The sequence below is a fragment of the Oryx dammah genome, unplaced genomic scaffold (genome assembly GCF_014754425.2).
Source record: "Oryx dammah isolate SB20612 unplaced genomic scaffold, SCBI_Odam_1.1 HiC_scaffold_3, whole genome shotgun sequence".
Lineage (NCBI taxonomy): Eukaryota > Metazoa > Chordata > Mammalia > Artiodactyla > Bovidae > Oryx > Oryx dammah.
The window spans coordinates 67,286,464-67,309,003 of record NW_024070187.1 but is presented as its reverse complement, the minus strand read 5'-3'; the positions used below and the strand labels follow the sequence as shown (position 1 = coordinate 67,309,003).

Genomic DNA, 22,540 nt, shown 5'->3' with positions numbered 1-22,540 from the left:
CACTCATCCATGAATACTTCTCCAAAGGCCACGTCTGACTCAGGCCAAGTTTGTCTCACCTTCCGAGCTCCTCCCACAGTTGTTATAATCTCATTACAAACAAACTGTGAACTATTGAGAGGCAAAGAGTCTATTGTATTGATCTCTTTCTCCCTAGCATGTAAAATAGTGCCTGTCAAATAGTAGATTAAAAAAAAAAAAAAACAACTGAATGAGTGAAACAATGAAATGCCTAAAGTCTAAACTAAAACCAAAGTAGCAATAACTTCATAATAGAGATGTTGACAGTTGAAAGGAAATTACTATGATTTAATTTAAATGTGAACATGTTATAGATTTTTTTAAGTATATATGGGAAAATGAACACTTTTACCAAGAGAAAATTGTGGAATATTAAAAGAAGAAAATAGACCAAGAAAGGGGGAAGAGTGTGAACAGTAATCATTTTTCCTTTTTTTTTTTTTTTTTTTTTGCTTTTTGTCTCAAGACAAGGCATAGGGAGAGAGGGTGGGGGAGAAAGGATTAGAAGCTTAGGGTTAGCAGATGCAAACTATTGTTTATAGAACTGATAAACAACAAGGTCCTACTGTGTAGCACAGGGATTTATTCAATATTTAATCAATATTCTGTCAATATTTAGTCACTATTCTGTGATTAACCATAATGGAAAAGAGCATGTTATTGAATATGTGTGTGTATATATATATATATATATATATATGAATGTATAGCTGAATATATATATATGAATGTGTGTATATATATATGAATGTATAGCTGTATATATATATATGAATGTATAGCTGTATATATATATATATATATATGAATGTATAGCTGAATCACGTTGCTATACAGCAAAAACTAACACAACACTGTAGATCAACTATACTTCAATTTTTAAAAAAAGACCTGGCACACATGATGAGCTAATACACATATGAACAAAAGGGGTAAGAGGGCTAATTTGGCCCCCTTGGATGATATACAGAAAGAATAAAGGGGGTGCATTCATGTGACAAGCATTGTTTTAAACTGGCTAACATATTTATTTTTCATTATAGATTTATTCATTCATTGAGCAAATTATTGAGGATTTATTATGTGCCGGCACAATGGTGGGTGCTGGATATACAAGTGTGAGAATAGTGATACAGGATGGTAACCCTCTGGAGCTTCCAATGTAGTGAACCATAAATATGCAAACAAATTTTTCAAAGTTTCAACTTGTGGTATAGATAATCGTTGAAAGAGAAAAGTGAGAGAGTAAGGAAAGACTGTTCAGTGTAGAGTGGTCACAGACTCTGAGAAAGTCACATTTAAGCTGAGACCTGGAAGACAAGAAAAAGCTAGTCTTGCAAAGAACCAGCAGAAGACTTCTGCTTTTCTGAAAGGACACAGGCAAGGCCTCGAGGTGAGGATGCAGAGGGAAGACTGGATGAGGGGAGCCTGGCATGAGATGAGGGTGGAGCGAGAGGTAGGGTCGGATCACACAGGGCTGGGAGAGCTCTGAGGAGGAATTTAGAATTTTTTTCCTAAGTACAAAAAGGGGTGACTAAGAAGCTTTAAAGCTCAACATTCAGAAAACTAAGATCATGGCATCTGGTCCCATCACTTCATGTCAAATAGATGGGGAAACAGTGGAAACAGTGTCAGACTTTATTTTGGGGGGCTCCAAAATCACTGCAGATGGTGATTGCAGCCATGAAATTAAAAGACACTTACTCCTTGGAAGAAAAGTTATGACCAACCTAGATAGCATATTCAAAAGCAGAGACATTACTTTGCCAACAAAGGCCCGTCTAGTCAACGCTATGGTTTTTCCAGTGGTCATGTATGGATGTGAGAGTTGGACTGTGAAGAAAGCTGAGCACCGAAGAATTGATGCTTTTGAACTGTGGTGTTGGAGAAGACTCTTGAGAGTCCCTTGGATTGCAAGGAGATCCAACCAGTCCATTCTAAAGGAGATCAGTCCTGGGTGTTCTTTGGAGGGAATGATGCTGAAGCTGAAACTCCAGTACTTTGGCCACCTCATGCGAAGAGCTGACTCATTGGAAAAGACTCTGATGCTGGGAGGGATTGGGGGACGACAGAGGATGAGATGGCTGGATGGCATCACTGACTTGATGGATGTGAGTCTGAGTGGACTCCGAGAGTTGGTGATGGACAGGGAGGCCTGGCATGCTGTGATTCATGGGGTCGAAAAGAGTTAGACACGACTGAGTGACTGAACTGAACTGAACTGAAGAGGCTTTAAGCTGGACGTGGGGGAGTTACTTGCTATAATAAAAATATATTTCTATTTCCTGTGTGTAAAATGGATGGTAGTAGAGCAAGAACAGACCCAGGGAAGCTGGTTGGAAGGCAACTGAGGTGAGAGCTTACAGAGGTTTGACCGAGAGCAGCAGTAGTAGTATAGAAAGGACCGTGTGCAGGAGGTGTTTAGGAGGTAGATTCCACTGGATCCTCTAATAGATTGGACACAGGAAATGAGAACAGGTGAGGTTTCTAACCAGAGTCCCAGCATAAAATCTAGTGGTCTTCCCTTGTCTAGGGCTCATCAAACCTGGACAGACCTGTCCCCATTCTATTGGAATTGGCTCCTTTGGAACTGAGTCACACCCAAACTGGACTCCGCAAGGTTAGACCTTGGAACCTCCTTGGATGGGCCCTTCATTCCACAGTAGATAGCATCCTGGATTTAGAGACAAGGAAGCAGAGTAGTGGAGGAGAGAGCTGGCTACCATTAAACCTGGGTGAACAGCCTCCAGAAATAGAATATGAGCCACAAATGGGTTAAACCAAAACAAAAGTAGGAAATTTAGGGAAAAAAACAAGCACTTTACTGTGTGCAACTTTCAAATGGGTGAGGGGAGTGTACACACAGAGTATAAGTACAAATGATAAAGTAAACAGGGCAAAAGGCCTATGAAAGGGTACATGGGTGTTTTTAGTACTATTCTTGTAAATTTTCTGTATTTGACATTATTTCCAGATAAACGCTTTAAAAAAAAAATCCACGCAGTCATAGCTTTTGGTCCATGATACCTCTTATGGGTAACTACACAGCTATGGTGACAAGAGAGGGAGGTAGGAATTCCTGGCTCCTATGTGTGCTGCCTGAAGTCAAGAACCGGAAAGGTCACAAAGATTTGCCTCGTAACCAGAGGCAGCAGCAAAAGCCATCGAATGCCCCAGGAAACCTAACCAACAAGCCACAACTCAGCATCCATCAGCACAAGACTCTAGTGTCCAGGCAGAACCAAGGCAGCAAGAAGCCAGAGGGAAGTACAAGACCCAAAGCCCCTCTCCTCCAGCACCAGGAGAGTGCAAAAGCATCCCTCCACCCCTAGACGGCCATCTAAGGAAGGAGGAGGACAGTGAGACCCCCTGAAAGGGCAAACACAGCCCCTAACAGAAGTCTGAACTTGGAATTAACTGAAGAGTTACACAAAAAGAACTACTATAAACCAGAAAAGAAGTGGCAGGGTTAAGGCTCCTCCTTACCCCTCTCCAAATCAGGGGACATTAGTTGAATTAAGTCATAGATATTCAGAGGAATTTACCCATTGTGCACATTACATTTGTAAATTTTGACTGCTGCAGCTATAACACTGGCTGACAATGGCTCCAACTGGAAAAATTAGTGAGTGTGTGGGGAGGTAACTCTGTGTGTGTGTGTGTGTGTGTGTGTGTGTGTGTGTGTGAAAGGAAAAATGTCTAGAGCAAAATATGCAAAAATGTTAATGCTGCTAAGTCACTTCAGTCGTGTCCAACTCTGTGCGACCCCATAGATGGCAGCCCACTAGGCTCCCCCGTCCCTGGGATTCTCCAGGCAAGACTACTGGAGTGGGTTGCCATTGCCTTCTCCAAAAAATGTTAATAGGCATAAACTAATAGGTGATTTTCACCTTTGTACTTTTATTATATGCATTTTGAGAAGGAAATGTGTATAACTTTTATAATTGGGCAAAACTAAATCAATCGATCAATAGAGATGTTTTCCTTAGAAGGAAGTCTCAGCAGAGAACAAGGCAGAATGCCACATGGTATTTCATCATAAGCCCTGTGTAGTGTGTTAGTTGCTCAGTAGTGTCCGACTCTTTGCAACCCCACAAACTGTAGCCCGCCAGCCTCCTCTTGTCCATGGGATTCTCCAGGCAAGAATACTGGAGTGGATTGCCATTCCCTTCTCCAGAGTATCTTCCAGACCAGGGATCGAACCCAGGTCTTTTGCATTGTAGGTAGATTCTTTATTCTTCCATAAGCCCTAACTTGTGACAAAAGAATCCTTTGCTGCCCTCTGCAGGTCAGCCATGGAGCAATGCTGCGGTGGGAGAAACACCTTATTGATGGATTTTTGTTAGTTAAGTTGAAAGCAGTTGCATCACATTTGTCTGTCTCCATCAAGTACAAACCCAAAGTTTGCAATTTTCATTGCAGTGATTCCTTGAGCTTGCTACCCTGGCTTTGCACATAGCATACATCTGAGGTCCATTATTGCCTGACATTACTTAACTTTTTCAAATTACACTTTTGTATATCAAAATTATTCCAAAATTTTGAATGCTTCTTAGGAATACATAGGCCTTAAATGACAGATAGATGCAGACTGCTTCATTTTACTTTTTCTCTCTTTCTCTTATCTTTTCTCTTTACCTGATCTTCACTCTTTTCCTGTCTGCATGTTTTCTTATTTTCCTTCCCAAAGGTAGATTTGCATATTACAATCTTTCTTTTTTATAAACATGGACTGATAGTGGGCCTATGAAGAAGGAGGAACCTCAGGAACGGAGCCATGGGAACCAGAGTCTTAGGGATCATAACATAGAAATCCTATCCCCAAATTCAAAGACACTGACTCCCCACTCATACACACACACACGTCATGTTACGTATTTGCAAATATCTACATTTTACATGAGCTAATATTTTCCTTTTAAACTTAAATATTAAGAATAAGCAATTCTTTTTGAAAGAAGATAACTTGCATTCCTCTTACTCGTCTTGAACCTGGTTGAGCTGATTACGAGTTGCACTCAAATCAGCATCTAATTGTTGTATGTCCCGAGTACCAGACTCCTTATGTCTGTCCTTATCGAAGGTGTCCTGGAATGATAAAAAAAAAAAAATCAAAACAGAGTCTGAAAACATGAAGCCACATGGACAGCAAAAACATTACTCTGGACAAAAGAAGTCAAGCCCAAAGGGCATGTAATGTATTGTTTCATTTTCGTGAAGTTTCCGAGCAGGCATAATTAACCTAGAGTGATACAAATCCAAAGCGTGATTGCCCTAAGGGCGGAGGGAGGGGACTGGGAAGCGGCACAAGGAAATGAGCTGAAGGAATGGAAATGTTCTGTATCTCAGTAGGGATGTGAGTTACAAGGATATATCCATTTGTCAAAATTCATCAACCTATGGTTTTCACTGCAGGTAAGTGATACCTCAGATTTTTTTAAAAGACACTGAAATATCATTCTATATCTTTACACCCAGAATAACATCTACAGGGGGTAAAATCTAAGAGACATTTTTTCCCCCATGTAAAAACTTTCTTTAATGAAAACTGACATCTACAGAGCACTTCCTACGTGTAAGTTGTTTCCCATGCTTATCACGTTTAACTCTAACAATACCCTATTAGGTAAACAAAAGCATTGTTCCCATTTAGCAACTAAGGAAACAGACCTAATAGATTGGACAATCTATCTAGGACCTTAGAAGGTGGGCAAGGATTCTGTCAGGTGATCTCTAAGCAGGAATCCTTCAGCCACTACCTCATAAGGCCCTCTTGCTTAGAACACAGCTATGGTGGTCTTAGAATACAGCCTGGTCTTAGAACAGGTCTTAGAACACAGCTATGGTCTTAGAACACAGCCTGATCTAAATGGTTCATCTTTTGAAAGAAATTTATATGAATCCAAAAAACATGAAAATGAAGGTTACCAATGTTTTGCTTATCCAGACATAGTGATAACTGTGCCTTACCAGCAGTCCCCAACCTTTTTGGCTCCAGAGACCAGTTTCATGGCAGACAATTTTCCCACAGACCCTGGGATGGGGGATGGCTTCAGGATGATTCAAGTGAATTACATTTATTGTGCACTTTATTTCTATTATTATTACATCAATTCCACCTCAGATCATCAGGCATTAGATCCTGGAGGTTGGGGGCCCCTGCTCTGAGCAAAGTATGTGTTCTCTTTTCAGTCTGGTCCTCAACTATTAAAACACTACCACTGCTGCATGGAAACTACTGATATATCAGCCACAAATGACGACACTCTCTTGATCAGTCTACCAGGATTGAGTTTTCTTATCTGGGAAGTTTTCAATTAGGTAATTTATTTTATTTTACTTTTTCAGAATACTGAGCTGCCCCCCTTTTAATGATCCCTTTCTCTTATGACTCACCTTCCCTCCCCCATGATACCTGTCAGGGTGACTAACTTGTCTTTTTTTTTTTTTTTTTAATTGGAGGCTACTTACTTTACACTATTGTAGTGGTTTTGCCATACATTGACATGAATCAGCCATAGGTGTACATGTATTCCTCATCCTGAGTCCCCCTCCCACCTCCCTCCCCATCCCATCCCTCTGGGTCATCCCAGTGCACCAGCCCTGAGCACCCTGAATCATGCATCGAACCTGGACTGATGGTCTGTTTCACATATGATAATATCCACGTTTCAATGCTATTCTCTCAAATCATCCCACCCTCGCCTTCTCCCACAGAGTCCAAAGGACTGTTATATACATCTGTGTCTCTTTTGCTGTCTTGCATTTGGGTTATTGTTACCATCTTTCTAAATTCCATATATATGCATTAGTATACTGTATTGGTGTTTTTCTTTCTGGCTTATTTCACTCTGTATAATAGGCTCCAGTTTCATCCACCTCATTAGAACTGATTCAAATGTATTCTTTTTAATGGCTGAGTAATCCATTGTGTATATGTACCACAGCTTTCTTATCCATTCATCTGCTGATGGACATCTAGGTTGCTTCCATGTCCTGGCTATTGTAAACAGTGCTGCGATGAACATTGGGGTACACGTGTCTCTTTCAATTCTGACTTCCTCGGTGTGTATACCCAGCAATGGGATTGCTGGTTCATATGGTAGTTCTATTTCCAGTTTTTTAAGGAACCTCCACACTGTTCTCCATAGTGGCTGTACTAGTTTGCATTCCCACCAATAGTGTAAGAGAGTTCCCTTTTCTCCACACCCTCTCCAGTATTTATTGCTTGTAGAATTTTGGATAGCAGCCATTCTGACCAGCATGAAATGGTACCTCATTGTGGTTTTGATTTGCATTTCTCTGATAATGAGTGATGTTGAGCATCTTTTCATGTGTTTGTTAGCCATCTGTATGTCTTCTTTGGAGAAATGTCTATTTAGTTCTTTGGCCCATTTTTTGATTGGGTCGTTTATTTTTCTAGAATTGAGCTGCAGGAGTTGCTTGTCTATTTTTGAGATAACTTGTCATTTAAAAGTTACTATTTAATGCCTAGAGTGGGTGCATCAATGTCCCATATACAGACCATCACCAGGCCCTTTTCATCCTGAGGAAGCAGAGGTTCCTTGAGTTGATTGAAGCCATACCACCAGGAAGTAGGCAAGGCTGAGATTTTAATGCGTGATCTGTCTTAAGAGAAAACTCAATCCATTATGCCACATACTACAATAAATAGAAACGCAACTTTCCAACCCATGTCTCACAGTTCCATAACTAGAACCGAGCCCCTCACTGGGTAAAAAGCCGTACCTTATGTACGTTTGAGCTCCCAGAGCCTGATCAGGTGCTGAGTACCTAGGATGATCCTTCAGTATCCCTACCTGTAGAGAGGGGACCTTGCTGTCCACAGGTTTTCCCAGGGAAGCAGCTGTAAAGGAGGCCTCCAGCCAAGGCAAAAGGCGTGATTTGATTGTTTCCACACCATCATAATGTCCTCCTGGAAGAATCCACAGACCAGGTGAGCGAGAGAAAACCAACCACATCCACCCAGGCAGAGAGCAAAGGGAAGGGAAAAGGAAAAGAAGGCAAAGAGGGAGAACCAGAGGGAGACGCACGGGCCGTTCTCACCTTCTTGGGCTGCTACAGTGAGGATCCCAAAGAGTTGTCCCTGCACTTTGGCAACTTGTTCAATGAGTTCGAGGCAGTGATTTAGATTTTGATCACATGAGTTGGCCTGCAAAGCCAGAATGGCAGACATCAGTGCAATTTCATCCTTCTGGGACCCACTGCACGGTGGACACAAGTGTCACTTTATGGACATACGTATCACTTTACACAAGGGCCAGCTGACACTAGTATGCTCCCAGGGCAGAGACTGCTGTGTGCTCACAAAACTCACTTGCCTCTCCTCCTGGACACCCAGCTAGACAGCCTTCCCCAGTCTCCCTAGCAACCAATGTGGCCATGCAACCCAGTTCTGGTCTGGGATGGGAAGTGATGAGTGACTGTCCTGAATGACTGTCTTCTCTCTCTCTCTCTCTCTCCATCTACCAACCAAATGCAGAAGACCTAACAGAGGACCCCAGAAGCATAAGGGATAGTGAAGCCACAGATTTAGAAGGCTGTTAACTGAACACTTGACCTGTTACATCATTGAGAAAGTTGTGTGTGTGTCTGTGGGCATTAAGCTGCTGAAATGTGGGAGTTGTTTTCTATAGCAATAACCCTGACTCCCTACTCAGTGTGCTATGCCCAGACACTCAGCCGTGTCCAACTGTTTGCAACTCCTTGAACTGTGGCCCACCAGTCCTCTGTCCATGGGATCCTCTCAGCAAGAATACTGGAATGGGTTGCCACTTCTTCCTTCAGGGGATCTTCCAGACCCAGGCATCAAATCAAGACTCTTTCATCACAGATTCTTTACTACTAGCAACACCTGGGAAGTCCTACTCAATGGAACCCTACAAACACTTCTTTCATAAATAGACATTTTGTAACAAAAGATAAATCATTGCCTCCTAATTTACCCACATTATTAGTTCTTATCCTCTACCTAAGTTCAACATGTGCATAAAGGGCACTATTTTTCAACAATAAGAAGGTATTGCTGGGTGAAGGATACAATGGGGAAGAAGACCAAAAAGATGGCCTAGGCTTCATGGTGATGCAGACTAGCTGGGGAGATGGGAGAGTAGACAGTTACCCTGCAATGAAACAAAGTCTTACTCTAGGGATGAGCACAAGGTCTATTTAAGAGCCATTGTCTGAGAAAGGCTTCCAACAAGCAAACTCTAGGGGTGAAGAAGTTGGGCTCAGGGAAAGTCTGCCCCCAAAACAGAAGTTAGGAGGTAGACCTTTCAACTCTTCTGCTGCTTTTGTTGTCTCCTTGGTGAGCTTTCACCAAAGCCTTGCTAGCCAAACCTCTAATTGATTCTGACTCCCGAAGGAAAGAATGCAATTGCAAGGAACAAACCATGTGGGTGTAAAAATGCATAGACCTACATGTCACCTCAAGCCATCATAAGGCAGGGGTGCCTTCCGGGTACAACGAATCCCAAGATAGGAAGTGGGAGATAGAAACTAGAATGAAGAGGAAAGGTTTAGATGACCTCCAGGCAAAAGTTTACAAGTGAAATGCAGACCTGTGTCAACAGGGAAATGGTTCAGACAGGCAGTAAGCTCCTGAGGACAAAGGCTGTGCCTGGCCGGGTCACTGTGGCATCTCCAGCCCTTCATCTTACTGACTCTATGTATTTGAACTCAATATGTATTGTGTGGATGAATGAAAATGAGATGATTCGCTCACTTTGGCTTTATTACATACCTGCTAAGTGCCAGGCACTGTCCATGCTTTACGTAGGTAAACTCAGAAAATCCACACCATAGGTACTGTAGGAAATTAGGAGGACTGTTGTCATCATTGCCATATTGAGATGAGAAAATTGAGACCCAGAGATGTTAAGTAATATGCCCAAGGGTACTTAGCTAGTATGATGTCAGAACTGAGACCTGCTTCCAGAGTCCATGCTCTTGACTACTAAACTATACTGACTTTTGGATTGTGATTAGTGCCAGGAGGAGGAGGGGGAGGATTGGATTATGTGACAAAAAGTGAATTAGGAGGGCAGTCAGGGAAGCCTCTCTGAGGAGGAGTCACCAGAGCTAAGTCTCAGATTCAGAGCACCAGAGAAAGAGCAGGCCAGGCTGTGGGAACACCAAGGGCAAAGGCCCAATGGCAGGAAGGAATCTGGCAACCTTGAACCAGAAGTAGGTGCATGTAACAGAGGGTAGGTGGTCAGAGAGGTTGGCAGGACAGATTCTGTGGGCACCCTGCAGGCCAGGTAAGCAGTCAGGATGGAAGGGACTCATTGTAACTGAGAGGGAGATGCTGTTTTACTTTCCACGCCTGGTTAATAGTACCTGGGATTAGCTCTATTGTAACTTATAAGAAGAAATGGACACAATTGAAATATCTCATTCTTCTATCCCCTTCTCCTAAAAAATCTGTGAGCTGACTATGAGTTTTCTTTTTTAAAGACTTTGTCTTTCTCATCAGTCACTGCTAGTATCCATGGCAAATCAAAGACCCCAAAGATTTGATGAATGAGTGAGTGAGTGACTATCATAATATGGGCATGATCAGGACATACGGGACCCACAGCCTGATCAGCTCTCTCTATTCCTTCCTTGTTGAACCAGCAACTCCTTGCCCTTGCTATTTCATTCCTGCACTTACCACAGTGTACTTCAATTCCCCAGCTACAGCCTTTTGCCCTCTGGCTGGATCATGCCATGTGCTAAGTGGACAGAGAATAGGCTTAGGAGTCAAGCAGACCTGAGTATCTCAGCTCTGCTACCTGCCACTCTTGTGTGTAATTCTGCACAGGTTGCTTAGCCTCTATGAGCCCATTTCCCAACCAGGAAAATGAAGATTATGGCTTGCAGAGTGTTAAGAGAATTAAATCAAAATAATGCACATTCTGCACCTTCAAGACAAAAAATGTAGCACCTGTAAGATGCTGCACAGAACTGAAGGGAGCAATGGACCGAGTCACAGGGCAGACCCTAGTTCAGATCTGGTTCTCTGCTTACTGGCTTATTTCCTTAGAGAAGACATTTTAAAAATGCTCTTCCATTCATTGGAATTTAGAAGGTGGACGATCGCACCAGCTAGCATAGGTGCAGAGTAGAGAAGGTATATAATAATTAGGATTATTGTAGTATTATTACTATAGGTTTCTGCGCCTTGACCAGTGCCAGGCACAAAGTAGGGGTCCAATGTTTATCAAATGAGTTTGCACACACCACTAACATAAGAGAATATACCATGTCAGACTGTTTCTGATCCCAAGACATGTCACAACACGTTGCCCGTTTCTAACACAAAGCATTACACAAGACACTCAACTTGCCATTGTCATAGTACTCTACCAAACAGTTACTCCCCACAAGATGAACAGAGCAAAGATATGAACTAACTATGTGCTTGCGTGCGTGCTCGTTCGCTTCAGTCGTGTCTGACTCTTTGCGACCCTATGGACTATAGCCCACCAGGCTCCTCTGTCCACGGGATTCTTAAGGCAAGAACACTGGAGTGGGTTGCCAAGCCCTCCTCCAGGGGAGCTTCCCAACCCAGGGATCAAACTCTAGTCTCTTTCATCTCCTGCATTAGCAGGTAGATTCTTTACCACTAGTGCCCTCTGAGAAGTCCATGAACTAATTGTACTGTCTCCTAACTCCAAATCTCATTCACTCATAAATCCTTGAATTCCTTTACTTCCTAAGCCTTGGGCTGGCCAGCTCAGGGAAGAAAACTACATTAAAAAATAAAAGGTTGCCTGCTGTCAATGAGTTCACCAGCTGGGGAAGCAGGATAGAGAGTAGGAAACACACAGGGGATAAATAATTCCCATAGAATTTACTAAGTGCTCTAAGAAGATAGTGAGCTGTAGAAGAAGTAAAATATACTCTGGTACGAGGTGATGGGTGGGAGGTTGAGACACTTTGAGTGGAGGAAGAGCAAGTATTATTATCAAGGCAAGAAGTGGCAAGGCCTACTGTACAGGAGAGGAGAACACAGGGTCCAGAGACTAAGTAATAAGGACTTTATTTGTCACATGAAGAGCTCTGGGCTCTATCCAATCACTGAAAAGTTTAATGGGGCAAGTGGAGGGTTTGCATTGATTTCACAAAAATGACTCTGGCAGGAGCAGACCAGATAATTGGATTAGAGAGTGCATCTGGGAAGGAGGTAGGCAGTTGTAACCATCTAGCTGAGAGATTCTGAGAGCTGTGGAATCACATCTGTGTTGGCCAAGGTCCCACTGATCCTAGCATTACCTGAGGAGGAAGTCAGGTAGTTTGGGAAGGGGTAAGAGGTATGTGAGGGAGAACACTCTTTCCAAACAGTTTAAGGAGTTTGGGCTTTCCTGGTGGCTCAGATGGTCAAGAAACTGCCTACAATGCAGGAGACCCGGGTTCAATCCCTGGGTCAGGAAGATCTACTGGGGAAGGGAATGGCCACCCACTCCAGGATTCTTGCCTGGAGAATTCCATGGACAGAGGAGTCTGGCGTGCCGCAGTCCATGCAAAGAGTTGGACATGACTTAGTGACTGATCAACAACAAGAATAGCTCCTTCTAAAAAAATTTAATGAAAGAGAAAACAGTTACATCACAATTACAAATAAGAATTATTAATGAAACCTTTACTTCATTTATATAAGGGGGTATATGGTGTTGGGGGTGTGGTGTTGGAGAAGACTTGAGAGCCCTTGGACTGCAAGGACATCAAACCAGTCCATCCTAAAGGAAATCAACCCCAAATATTCACTGGAAGGACTGATGCTGAAGCTGAAGCTCCAGTACTTTAGCCACCTGACTCAAAGAACCAACTCATTAGAAAAGACGCTGATGCTGGGAAAGCCTGAAGGCAGGAGGAGAAGGGGACAACAGAGAATGAGATGGTTGGGTGGCATCACTGACTTAATGGACAAGAGTTTAAGCAAGTTTGGGAGATGGTGAAGGGCAGGGAAGCCTGGCGTGCTGCAGCCAATGGGGATGCAAAGAGTCAGACACGACTGAGCGACTGAACAACAGCAACAAAGGGGGTATGCGTGCTATGTTGTGAAATAAAGTGCATTAACTTTGTGGGTAAGTTTTAACAATACTATCCCAGGGAATAGGGTTTTAGCTGTGTTGAAAATCACTGATTTGGGCAATGAGGAGCCCCAAAACAATCCCATGAAGAGTTGTATAAAAATTGGATTGCAGGGAGGCATGGAGAAAGGCAGGAAATCAATAGGAATATGCCATGTTGCTAGTGTGGAACTTAAACAAGGAAACTTCAAATTTATTTTAGTGACTTCGTGAAGATAGGAAAGCTAGAAATAACAGAAAGGAGTGTCATATTCCAGAATATAACCACCAGCATTACTAATATATCTTTTTTTGAAAAATGTTCTTTTGAAGGAAAAAAAAAAAACCTTGTGTGATGGAGATGGGCTACTAGCCTCCTTTTGTAAGCATGATGGCTGCAAAAAAATACTGTGAGTTGTGAGGGAAAGAATTCTCTGCACAGCAAGCAGCTGCTTTGTCAGTATGTTTCCTTCCTTACTCTCCTGCAGCTGTAGGCATTATTGCTACAAAGTTCATGTGAGATCTGCCTTAACCATACCCCAGAAGTTGGTTTCCCCACATATGTAAGAAATGATTGGAGTTTGAATAAGAGCAACTGCAGCTAAAGGGGAAAGGTGGGAGATATCTGAGACCTTTAAAAGGTAGACTCCTCAGGGCTTGATGAACCCATTTACAAGGTGTGATGGAAAGAGAGGAGACCAGGTTTCTGACTTGGGCCACAGGGGAGATTGTGATGCTGTTGCCTAACCAGAGGCCACAAGTAGAGAAGCAACAAGACAGGAGGGAGGGCAACTCATCCTGTTTGGTTCATGTTGACTCAGAGGATCTGGCCATCCACATGGAGCTGTCTGGAAGGCAGGTGGCCAGCCATTCAGGTCGGGAGCTCTGGAGAAAGGCCCAGGCTGGAGATAAATCTTGGCATCACCAGCATCTGGGAAGTAGCTAGAGCTGTAAAACTGGATGAAAGTGTCAGTCATGTCTGACTCTCTGTGACCCCATGGACTATAACCCACCAGGCTCCTAGTCCATGAAATTCTCCAGGCAAGAATACTGCTGGAGTGGGTTGCCATTCCCTTCTCCAGGGGATCTTCCTGACCCAGGGATCAAATCCAGGTCTCCTGCATTGCAGGTAGATTCTTTACTATCTGAGCTACAGGAGAAGTCCAATAAAATTGGATAAGATGTGTCAATTGCTGCAGAGAAATCAAGGAGATAAGGACTATGGAATAAAAAGAGAGATATTAGACTTGACCTGACCATCAAGTGGAGCAGTTACAGCAGAATGTTTTGGGGAAAGGATACTTGATGTTGTTCCAGATCATTCCAGGTTGAGGAACAAATGGGAGTTAAAGAAGCAAAGACAGTGAAGACAGATTAGTCTTTCAAGAAGTTTTGCAGTGTGGGGAAGGAGAGCAACAAAACAGAGGCTTTGTTCCCATCCCTTTAGTGTTATCACTCTCTAGACCAGACCAAACCTCCTGACCAACTGAGCTTAAATGTTGCCTTATTTACAAGGTTTTTCATAATGTGCCTCTCCATGACTTTTGCTGCCTCACTTCCTCCAGCAGCTCTCTCCACTCCCACACAAGCCTATTTCGCTAGTGTGCCATGAGCCCCAGATCAACAATCCTTTAATCCCTTTCAATTCCTATACTTTTGAGCAGCCTTGACTTTATTAACATTTCTCCACATGAGACCTCAATCATCACAGCCTGTGTTGAAATGGCTCTCTCATCATACTATTCTAAACTTGAATCACCTGCACAATATTAGAAAGAGAAAATTTTCACCCCAGTTCAGTTCAGTTCACTCGCTCAGTCGTGTCCAACTCTTTGCGACCCCATAAACCACAGCACGCCAGGCCTCCCTGTCCATCACCAACTCCCAGAGTCCACCCAAACCCATGTCCATTGAATCGGTGATGCCATCCAACCATCTCATTCTCTGCAAATACTAATAATAAAATGTATCACTAATACATTAATACATTAATATTTTTAATCAACTTGAAAATTTCAATTTGAAAAGCTTTGCAAATTTCAATTTGAAAAGCTATTCAAATCTATCAATTTTAGTACAAAATGTAGTTATTTCCACTTTGAGAAACTTTACTTTCATATACAGAAAATATGCTTCATCTATATTAGATAAGAAACTGTGCAAAAAGATTTACCACAGTATCATTTAAAATATGAAAGTTACAATCATTTAACAATGATTTGTCTGATATTTTTGTTTTTTAATACTCTTCTTTTAAAAAAAAGTCATTTTACATAGAACAAGAATGCCATTTCCAAACATGCCAATTAGCAAATATGTACAGGAGCAAGGAAAAAAGATGATCAGTAGGAAGGATGTGGAGTCTAGTCTGAGGGGTGGCATTTCTCAGGTCTTTGCAGTTGACCCTGGAAATTCACATATGAAAAGCAAAGCCCTAATTTCTATCTTCCTTCCCCATTCCAATCTCCCCACTGCCACCGCTGACTGGGGTGTGTATTTTTAGAGGGTGGATGAGGGAAGGATGGCAGGAAACAGACACTGCAAGTCAGTGGAATGTCCTCCCCTCCTTCTGTAGGAGATAACAGAATGGACTTGACAAGCAAAAGAGCTAGGTTCAAAACCAAGTTATAAAGTGGAGTGGCGTTGGGCAAGCAAGCTGCCTTCCTGGGATTTGGTTTTCTCATGTGTAAAATACAGAAAATAAAGCCTGCTATTTCATAGGTTCTTCTAAAGCTTAAAGGCAATAATGCATGAAGAGTGCTTTAAGGGCTTTCAAGAACTCTTTAAACACTCGTTTTAAGGGATTGAGAGTTCCCCAGTGGCTCAGACGGTAAAGTGTCTGCCTACAACGCAGGAGACCTGGGTTCGATCCCTGGGTTGGGAAGATCTCCTAGAGAAGGAAATGGCAACCCACTCCAGTTGTCTTGCCTGGAAAATCCCATGGATGGAGGAACCTGGTAGGCTACAGTCCACAGGGTCACAAAGAGTCGGACACAACTGAGTGAAATTTACTTTACTACGAATAAACTACTAATAAAATAGACATTGTACTGGAACAAACATTTGGGTACATGCATCTGTTTCAATTATGGTTTTCTCAGGGTATATGCCCAGTAGTGGGATTGTTGGGTCATATGGCAGTTCTATTCCTAATTTTTTAAGGAATTTCCATATTGTTCTCCATGGTGGCTGTATCAATTTACATTCCCACCAACAGTGCCAGATGGGGACAGAGATGGGAGAGGGGACATATGTATACCTGTGACTGACTCATGTTGATGTATGGCAGAAACCAACACAATATTGTAAAGCAATTATCCTCCAATTTAAAAAAAATCAAAAATAAATAAATAAGCTACAAGGATATTATGTACAGCATGGGAAATATAGCCAATATTCAATAATTATAAATAGAGAATAGCCTTCAAAAATTGTGAATCACTATATTGTACACCTGAAACTTATATAACACTATACATCAACTATACCTTAAAAAATTATTTTAAATGAAGTCCTCTGCAAAGTAAAAGTAAAAATGCTGGTTATAACAGGTTATAATTGCTTCTAGAAAGGTGCCCATCTGTGGGCAGCCTTTCAAGCGGCTCTGTTTCAAAATCAATCCTCTGTTCTACATCATTGAGGCTGACCCTGCCACACACTCACTGCCTCCACAACAAAGTTTTTAAACTGAAATCCTAAATTTTATTTTATTTTTTCTTAATATATACATTTTATTGAAGTATAGTTGACTTACAGTGTTTCAGGTGCACAGCAAGGTAATTCAGTTATACATATATATTGTTTATATTATTTTCAGATTATTTTCCATTATAGGTTATTACAAAATATTGACTATAGTTTCCGGTGCTATACAGTTAACCTCTGTTGCTTGTTGCATATCTATTTTTTTTCTGAATTTTAGATATAAGAAAGAGGAGGATTATACCTCAACAATTTAGGAAGAGCTTCTATTTAGGCTTTCCCACTGGATTTTGGAGGCAGGCATGGCAACCCATTCCAGTATTCTTGCCAGGAGAATACCATGGACAGTCCATGGGGTCGCAAAGAGTCAGACATCACTGAAGCAACTGAGCATGCACACACTGGATTTTAGTGTCTTGATCCATAATTAATATTCCTACTGGACTTATTTTGTTACTTCTTCTCCTTTAACATTAAACAATGGTGATGTTTACATTAACCAGTTTGTTCAAGATGAAAATACGGAGAATCAAATTTAAAAGTTGGTAGACTCTGTTGAAAAGAATATAGTCTTCCTTAACTATTTGTCAATTATTTTGTAGCCATGAATTTATCATTAGTAACTGTGGCAGAAGGGGTGGTACCCATTAAATATTCTGCTTGCTTTTCCACATTTCTCGGGCTCCCTTACAGTTAGACAGCAGCCAACAACTAAGTCTGCCCAAGGGACAATGAGTGCAAGGGCTGTGTATGATGTAGGAGCAGGGCAAGTTCTCCACTCTCTCTATCCCCCTTGCAGAATCTTCAAGGTCCAGTAATGAGATGGCTGCTCCATCTGATGGAGGGCACTTGAAACTGAGCCAGTGACAGACAAGAGTTACCATCAGACTTTGCATGAATGGGAAAGAAATCTCTGTTCTGTCAAGACACTAAGGTTTGGCATTTATTCATTACTGGCCAGTAAAATCACTGCAGATGGTGGCTGCAGCCATGAAATTAAAAGACACTTGCTCCTTGGAAGAAAAGCTATGACCAACCTACACAGCATACTAAAAAGCAGAGACATTACTTTGCCAACAAAGGTCTGTCTAGTCAGGGCTATGGTTTTTCCAGTAGTCATGCGTGGATGTGAGAGTTGGACTATAAAGCTGAGCGCCAAAGAATTAATGCTTTTGAACTGTGGTGTTGAAGAAAACTCTTGAGAGTCCCTTGGCCTGCAAGGAGATCCAACCAGTCCATTCTAAAGGAAATCAGTCCTGAATATTCATTGAAAGGACTGATGCTGAAGCTGAAACTCCAATACTCTGGCCACCTGATGCGAAGAGCTGACTCATTTGAAAAGACCCTGATGCTGAGAAAGACTGAAGGTGGGAGGAGAAGGGGACGATAGAGGATGAGATGGTTGGATGGCATCACTGACTAGACAGACATGAGTTTGAGCAAGCTCTGGGAGTTGGTGATGGACAGGGAAGCCTGACGTGCTGCAGTCCATGGGGTGACAAAGAGTCGGACACAACTGAGCGACTGAACTGAACTGAAGGAGATAAAGGTCCTGAAGGGAAGAAAAGTGTTCTCTGTAAATTTAATAACTAGTTGAACCTTCAAGAATGTAGAAGGGGAGGAGTGAAGGGGGGTCAGGGAATCTGTTTGAAGACACCATAGCAATGACAACCTTTTGCGAGGGTAACAGGTAGGGAGGGGTAGAGGTCCCCAGGCGGCAGGAGGAAATAAACTGCAAGAGGCAGACTATTTTTTTTCCTTCTGTGTTGAGGAAACTGGTTCTGCCTAAGACCAACCTCTTTTTTCTTTTCTCAAACCTTGGGCTGATAATGGCTCAGCAAACCAGTACTCATATTAATTGTTTTATGGCTAGGGATGACACACCTTGGCCATCCTCTCAAAAATGCATATTGTGGGAGAGGGGCCTGGTGAAACTCCCTCAGCCTTGAGGTGTTTCTTTATCTGATTAGAAGCTAGCTAACAGACATAAAATGCCTTGGCACTCTTTATGTTCCCTTCTGATGTCTATGTTAGAAGCTTTCCCTATATCTGCTATACTTTATTAAAACTTTGCTACACAAAAGGCTCCAAGTAATCAAGTCTCATCTCTGACCCTGGATCAAAATCCTCTCTTCCAGAGATCATGAATCCTGGCGTAACACACAGCTCGCAGTAGCAACCTTTCACTTTTGTACTTAGAATCAGGCATGTTTTGGCATAAAAGCAGGCTCTATTTCAATCACAGAGATTATTCTAAAACAAACAGAGGACACCTCTTTAAGAACTCGTTTTTATGTGCTGATATTTAATATGTTGTTTACACTTGTTAGTACAGAATTCTATAGCACAAGGGGAGAGTAATGCAAGAGAAGCATTACCTCCCAATATAATACTTTTAGTTTCTCCCCACTGCCCTCAGGATAAAGTCCAAACTCCATAACACACCACCCAAGACACCCGTCCCCTGGCCCCCACCACTCCATCTCCTTGGCTTTATCTCATGTCCACTCCCTGTCTGGAAGTATCCCCAGTCCCCCGAGACATGCTAGCTTTTTCATGCTTCCCAGCTTCTTGCACACATCCTTTCCTCTCTCCCTTGTCCTCTTCTCCAGCTAGAATTTCATCACTAAGATGCAGCTGAGATTTTTATTCCCAGCACCTAGCATAGACAGACATAGTGTAAAAAAAAATTTGTCTGAGGAATAACTGTACACGGCAGAAAAAGTGTGAATATAGAGTATCTCACCCAAACCTTTATACACACCAGGAGCTAAGTAACTATTTGTTCAATTAATTCTTAAACTCTTTAATACTTGGCTCAGTTATTGGTTGAATAAGAAGGAATTCTCTTTGGCTGTTTCACTAACATTCTCAATAACCACAAAGGAGGAAAACTAACTCTGCAATTCATGTGTTTACCACAACCCGTCCCTGAGTCTCCAATGGAGTCCAAGTTTTAAAGACCAAGTAATGCAATAATTCAGCATCTCTTTAATAACTAGAAGAAAATGAGGTGGTGCTGTTTGCTGTTGTTTTTAGGATTTGCTTCTCTGGGAGGGGAGTGTGTTGGAAAATATTTCTTCCTGAAGTAAAGTTATATTTAAGATAAATATAAGTTAAAAAAATAAAATGAGGCCCAGAAGATTGGTAGATGTTGTAAGATTAAAAACAAGCCAAAAGATAAAAAACAAAGGCTTCAGGGCAGAAAATTATATTTTAAAAGAACTTACTGTTTCTGACAATGTAGGAATCAAGGAAACAGGCTGTGTATGAGGTGATGGCCAGATAAAGGCAGAGGGGATAGGAATGGATAAAGAAGGAAATTATGTTAGAGAAATTAAGAAGAAAAACTAAATAGGATCTAATTGTTAATCCAAATGATGGCTAGTTTGGAAAACAATCAAAATTCTGCATTGTGTTTTAGAATTAATCTGTTCAAGTTATTTACCTATTTTACTTGAAAATAACTTTTCCCAAAGGAATAACTTTAACCATGTTCCTAATTCTAGAGGAATATATACCGTTTTTTCTTCTGCTTGAGTTTATCAGAACTCAATTAATGTGGTCACAGTCAGAAAAACCAACCTTCCACAGCAAACATAATTTGAAGCTTTTAAGGAAAAACCATAGTTCTCTACAACCAATATTTTAATAAATATAATTTGCTACAATGAATACTCTTCATCTTAAGGATTCAAGGCCAAAGTCTTTGGAACTAATAAAATAACATTGCAGCATTACAGGAAAACTCTAAGCAATTGACTGAAACTCAAACTGTAGATGACAAGATGTTGAATAAGTCTCAACATAACCTAAATGTTGGTAGGTGCTGTAAAGAGATTTTCTCATTGTCTTTCTTTAGCGCCACGGCCCCGCCAACCGCCCCCCCCCCCCACACACACACTGTTCAGAATGCTTGCACCCTTTCACTTGTGCTCTTGATCATTAATCCTGGCTTCTGGTTTCAATTTTAAGAAAAGTTGAATTAAAGATATTTGGGGATCATTTCTGGGCTTCCCTGCTGGCTCAGGGGTAAAGAATCTGCCAGCAATGCAGGAGAGGCAGGAGACTCCAGTTCGATCCCAGCGTCAGGAAGATCCGCTAGAGGAGGGCATGGCAACCCACTTCAATATTCTTGCCTGGAGAACCCCATGGACAGAGGAGCCTAGTGGGCTATGGTCCATAGGGTCACAAAGAGTTGAACACGACTGAAGCAACTGAACACACAAGGCACACACAGGGATCATCTCTAATTTTACACTGAATGTGAGGTTTGTCAGAAATGAGTCCAGGGAACTGGGTGTCTGGGAGAAAGGTGGTGGCATTCAGCCAGTCATGATTTATTGAGCAACCACTAGGGGCCAAAAGTGGGATGAAAGGGAAATCTCCGCTATCTGGAGCTTACCTTTTAGGGTGTGTTGGGGGAGGGGAGGAAAACTAATCAACAAAATAAAAGAGTAAATCAGTAAAAATTAGAAGGGGTAGATATTATGGATGGAGAAGGATATTATGGAAGAAATAAAGCTGAGAAGGGGCACAGTGGTTCCAGGGGTGAGGGTGGCTGCTCAGTCCAATACAGTCGCCACTGGTCATAGGTGACTAGTCGAATTCAAACTAGACTTCAGTGAAGTTAAAACTTCAGTTCCTCAGTTTGCACTCATTGAATTTCAAATGCTTATTGGCCACCATGTTGGACAGTGCTGATATAAAGATATATATAGAATGTGTCCATCATCATGGAAAGATCTGTCGGACAGTTCTGCTCTACAAAGAGCAAGGAGTCTAGTATTGCTGGAGTGGTTGAGCAAGGGAGAGGGTAAGAGATAACCTCACAGAGTTTAAGGGAGCACAGTTGTACAGGAGCTTGATGGCCATTGCAGGAACTTTTTTTCTGAGATATGAAGTTTGGAGAGTTTTGCCATAGGAGTAACTTGATCTGACTTGGTATTTAGAAGAATGACTTTGGGTTATTTTTTTTTAATAACACCAATAAAAGGTGACCAAAGGTGTACAAGTGTGGCAGCGGAGGCGGGGACGGTGTGGAACATGCTCAGGTTCTGTACAAGCTCAGAAGCTAGTACCAGCAGATTCTGCTGGTGAGAAAGTAGTGGAGTATGTCATGATAAAGACTGTGACTAAAGGAAAGAAGTCAATGTTTGTGGCATGGGAGAAGCTAGGGTCACTCTCACACTGATTTGACTTTGCAATGACAATAGCACAACTGAAAATGTCCAGTGGACATTTGGAGAAGTGAGAGCTCAGATGAGAAAAGGACCTGAGTATAGATATGATATTCATCAGCATAGGGGTAAGAGATGAAACAGGAACGGAGGTGGAAGAAAAGGTTTCTAAAATCTGCCCTTAAAGAACAACTATGAGAGGAGTATGGGTAAGACAAGGAGACAAACAGAGTGTCGACAATCAAATTCAATAGAGATGCCAGAACGTTGAAGAGAAATGATGATGCCCAAGGAATGGCCACGATATTTGGGAAGGCACTGATCTCTAAGAGTGCAGTCTCTACTAATTACATGTGTGTACTGGAGATGGGGAGGGCCACAAGTGAGGAATCGAAATAGAAATGGTTTCAGTGAGAACAGAAGAACGGGGTGCACCACTGTTAGTGAGAAGAGAAAGTACAATAAACTTTGGCATTTCTCAGAACTTACAGGTCGTTTCTAAAACAATCATTTAATTTGGTCCAGCCACTACCAGAGTCATTTGTGTTCAACATTGTCTAG

The 22,540-nt window shown here is 41.9% G+C and overlaps 1 protein-coding gene across 2 annotated transcripts in view; it reads right to left on the bottom strand.

Moving 5' to 3' along the window:
• Window positions 1–22,540, bottom strand: part of SPATA18 (spermatogenesis associated 18) — a 47,139-nt gene that overhangs the window by 21,881 nt on the left and 2,718 nt on the right. For both annotated transcript variants that reach the window (XM_040238190.1, XM_040238191.1), the window contains exons 2-4: window positions 8,089–8,194; window positions 7,842–7,957; window positions 5,003–5,109 (exon numbers count right to left, since the gene is read on the bottom strand). In XM_040238190.1, coding sequence (XP_040094124.1) covers window positions 5,003–5,109; window positions 7,842–7,957; window positions 8,089–8,194 — 329 coding nt within the window. The remainder of the gene's footprint in view (window positions 1–5,002; window positions 5,110–7,841; window positions 7,958–8,088; window positions 8,195–22,540) is intronic.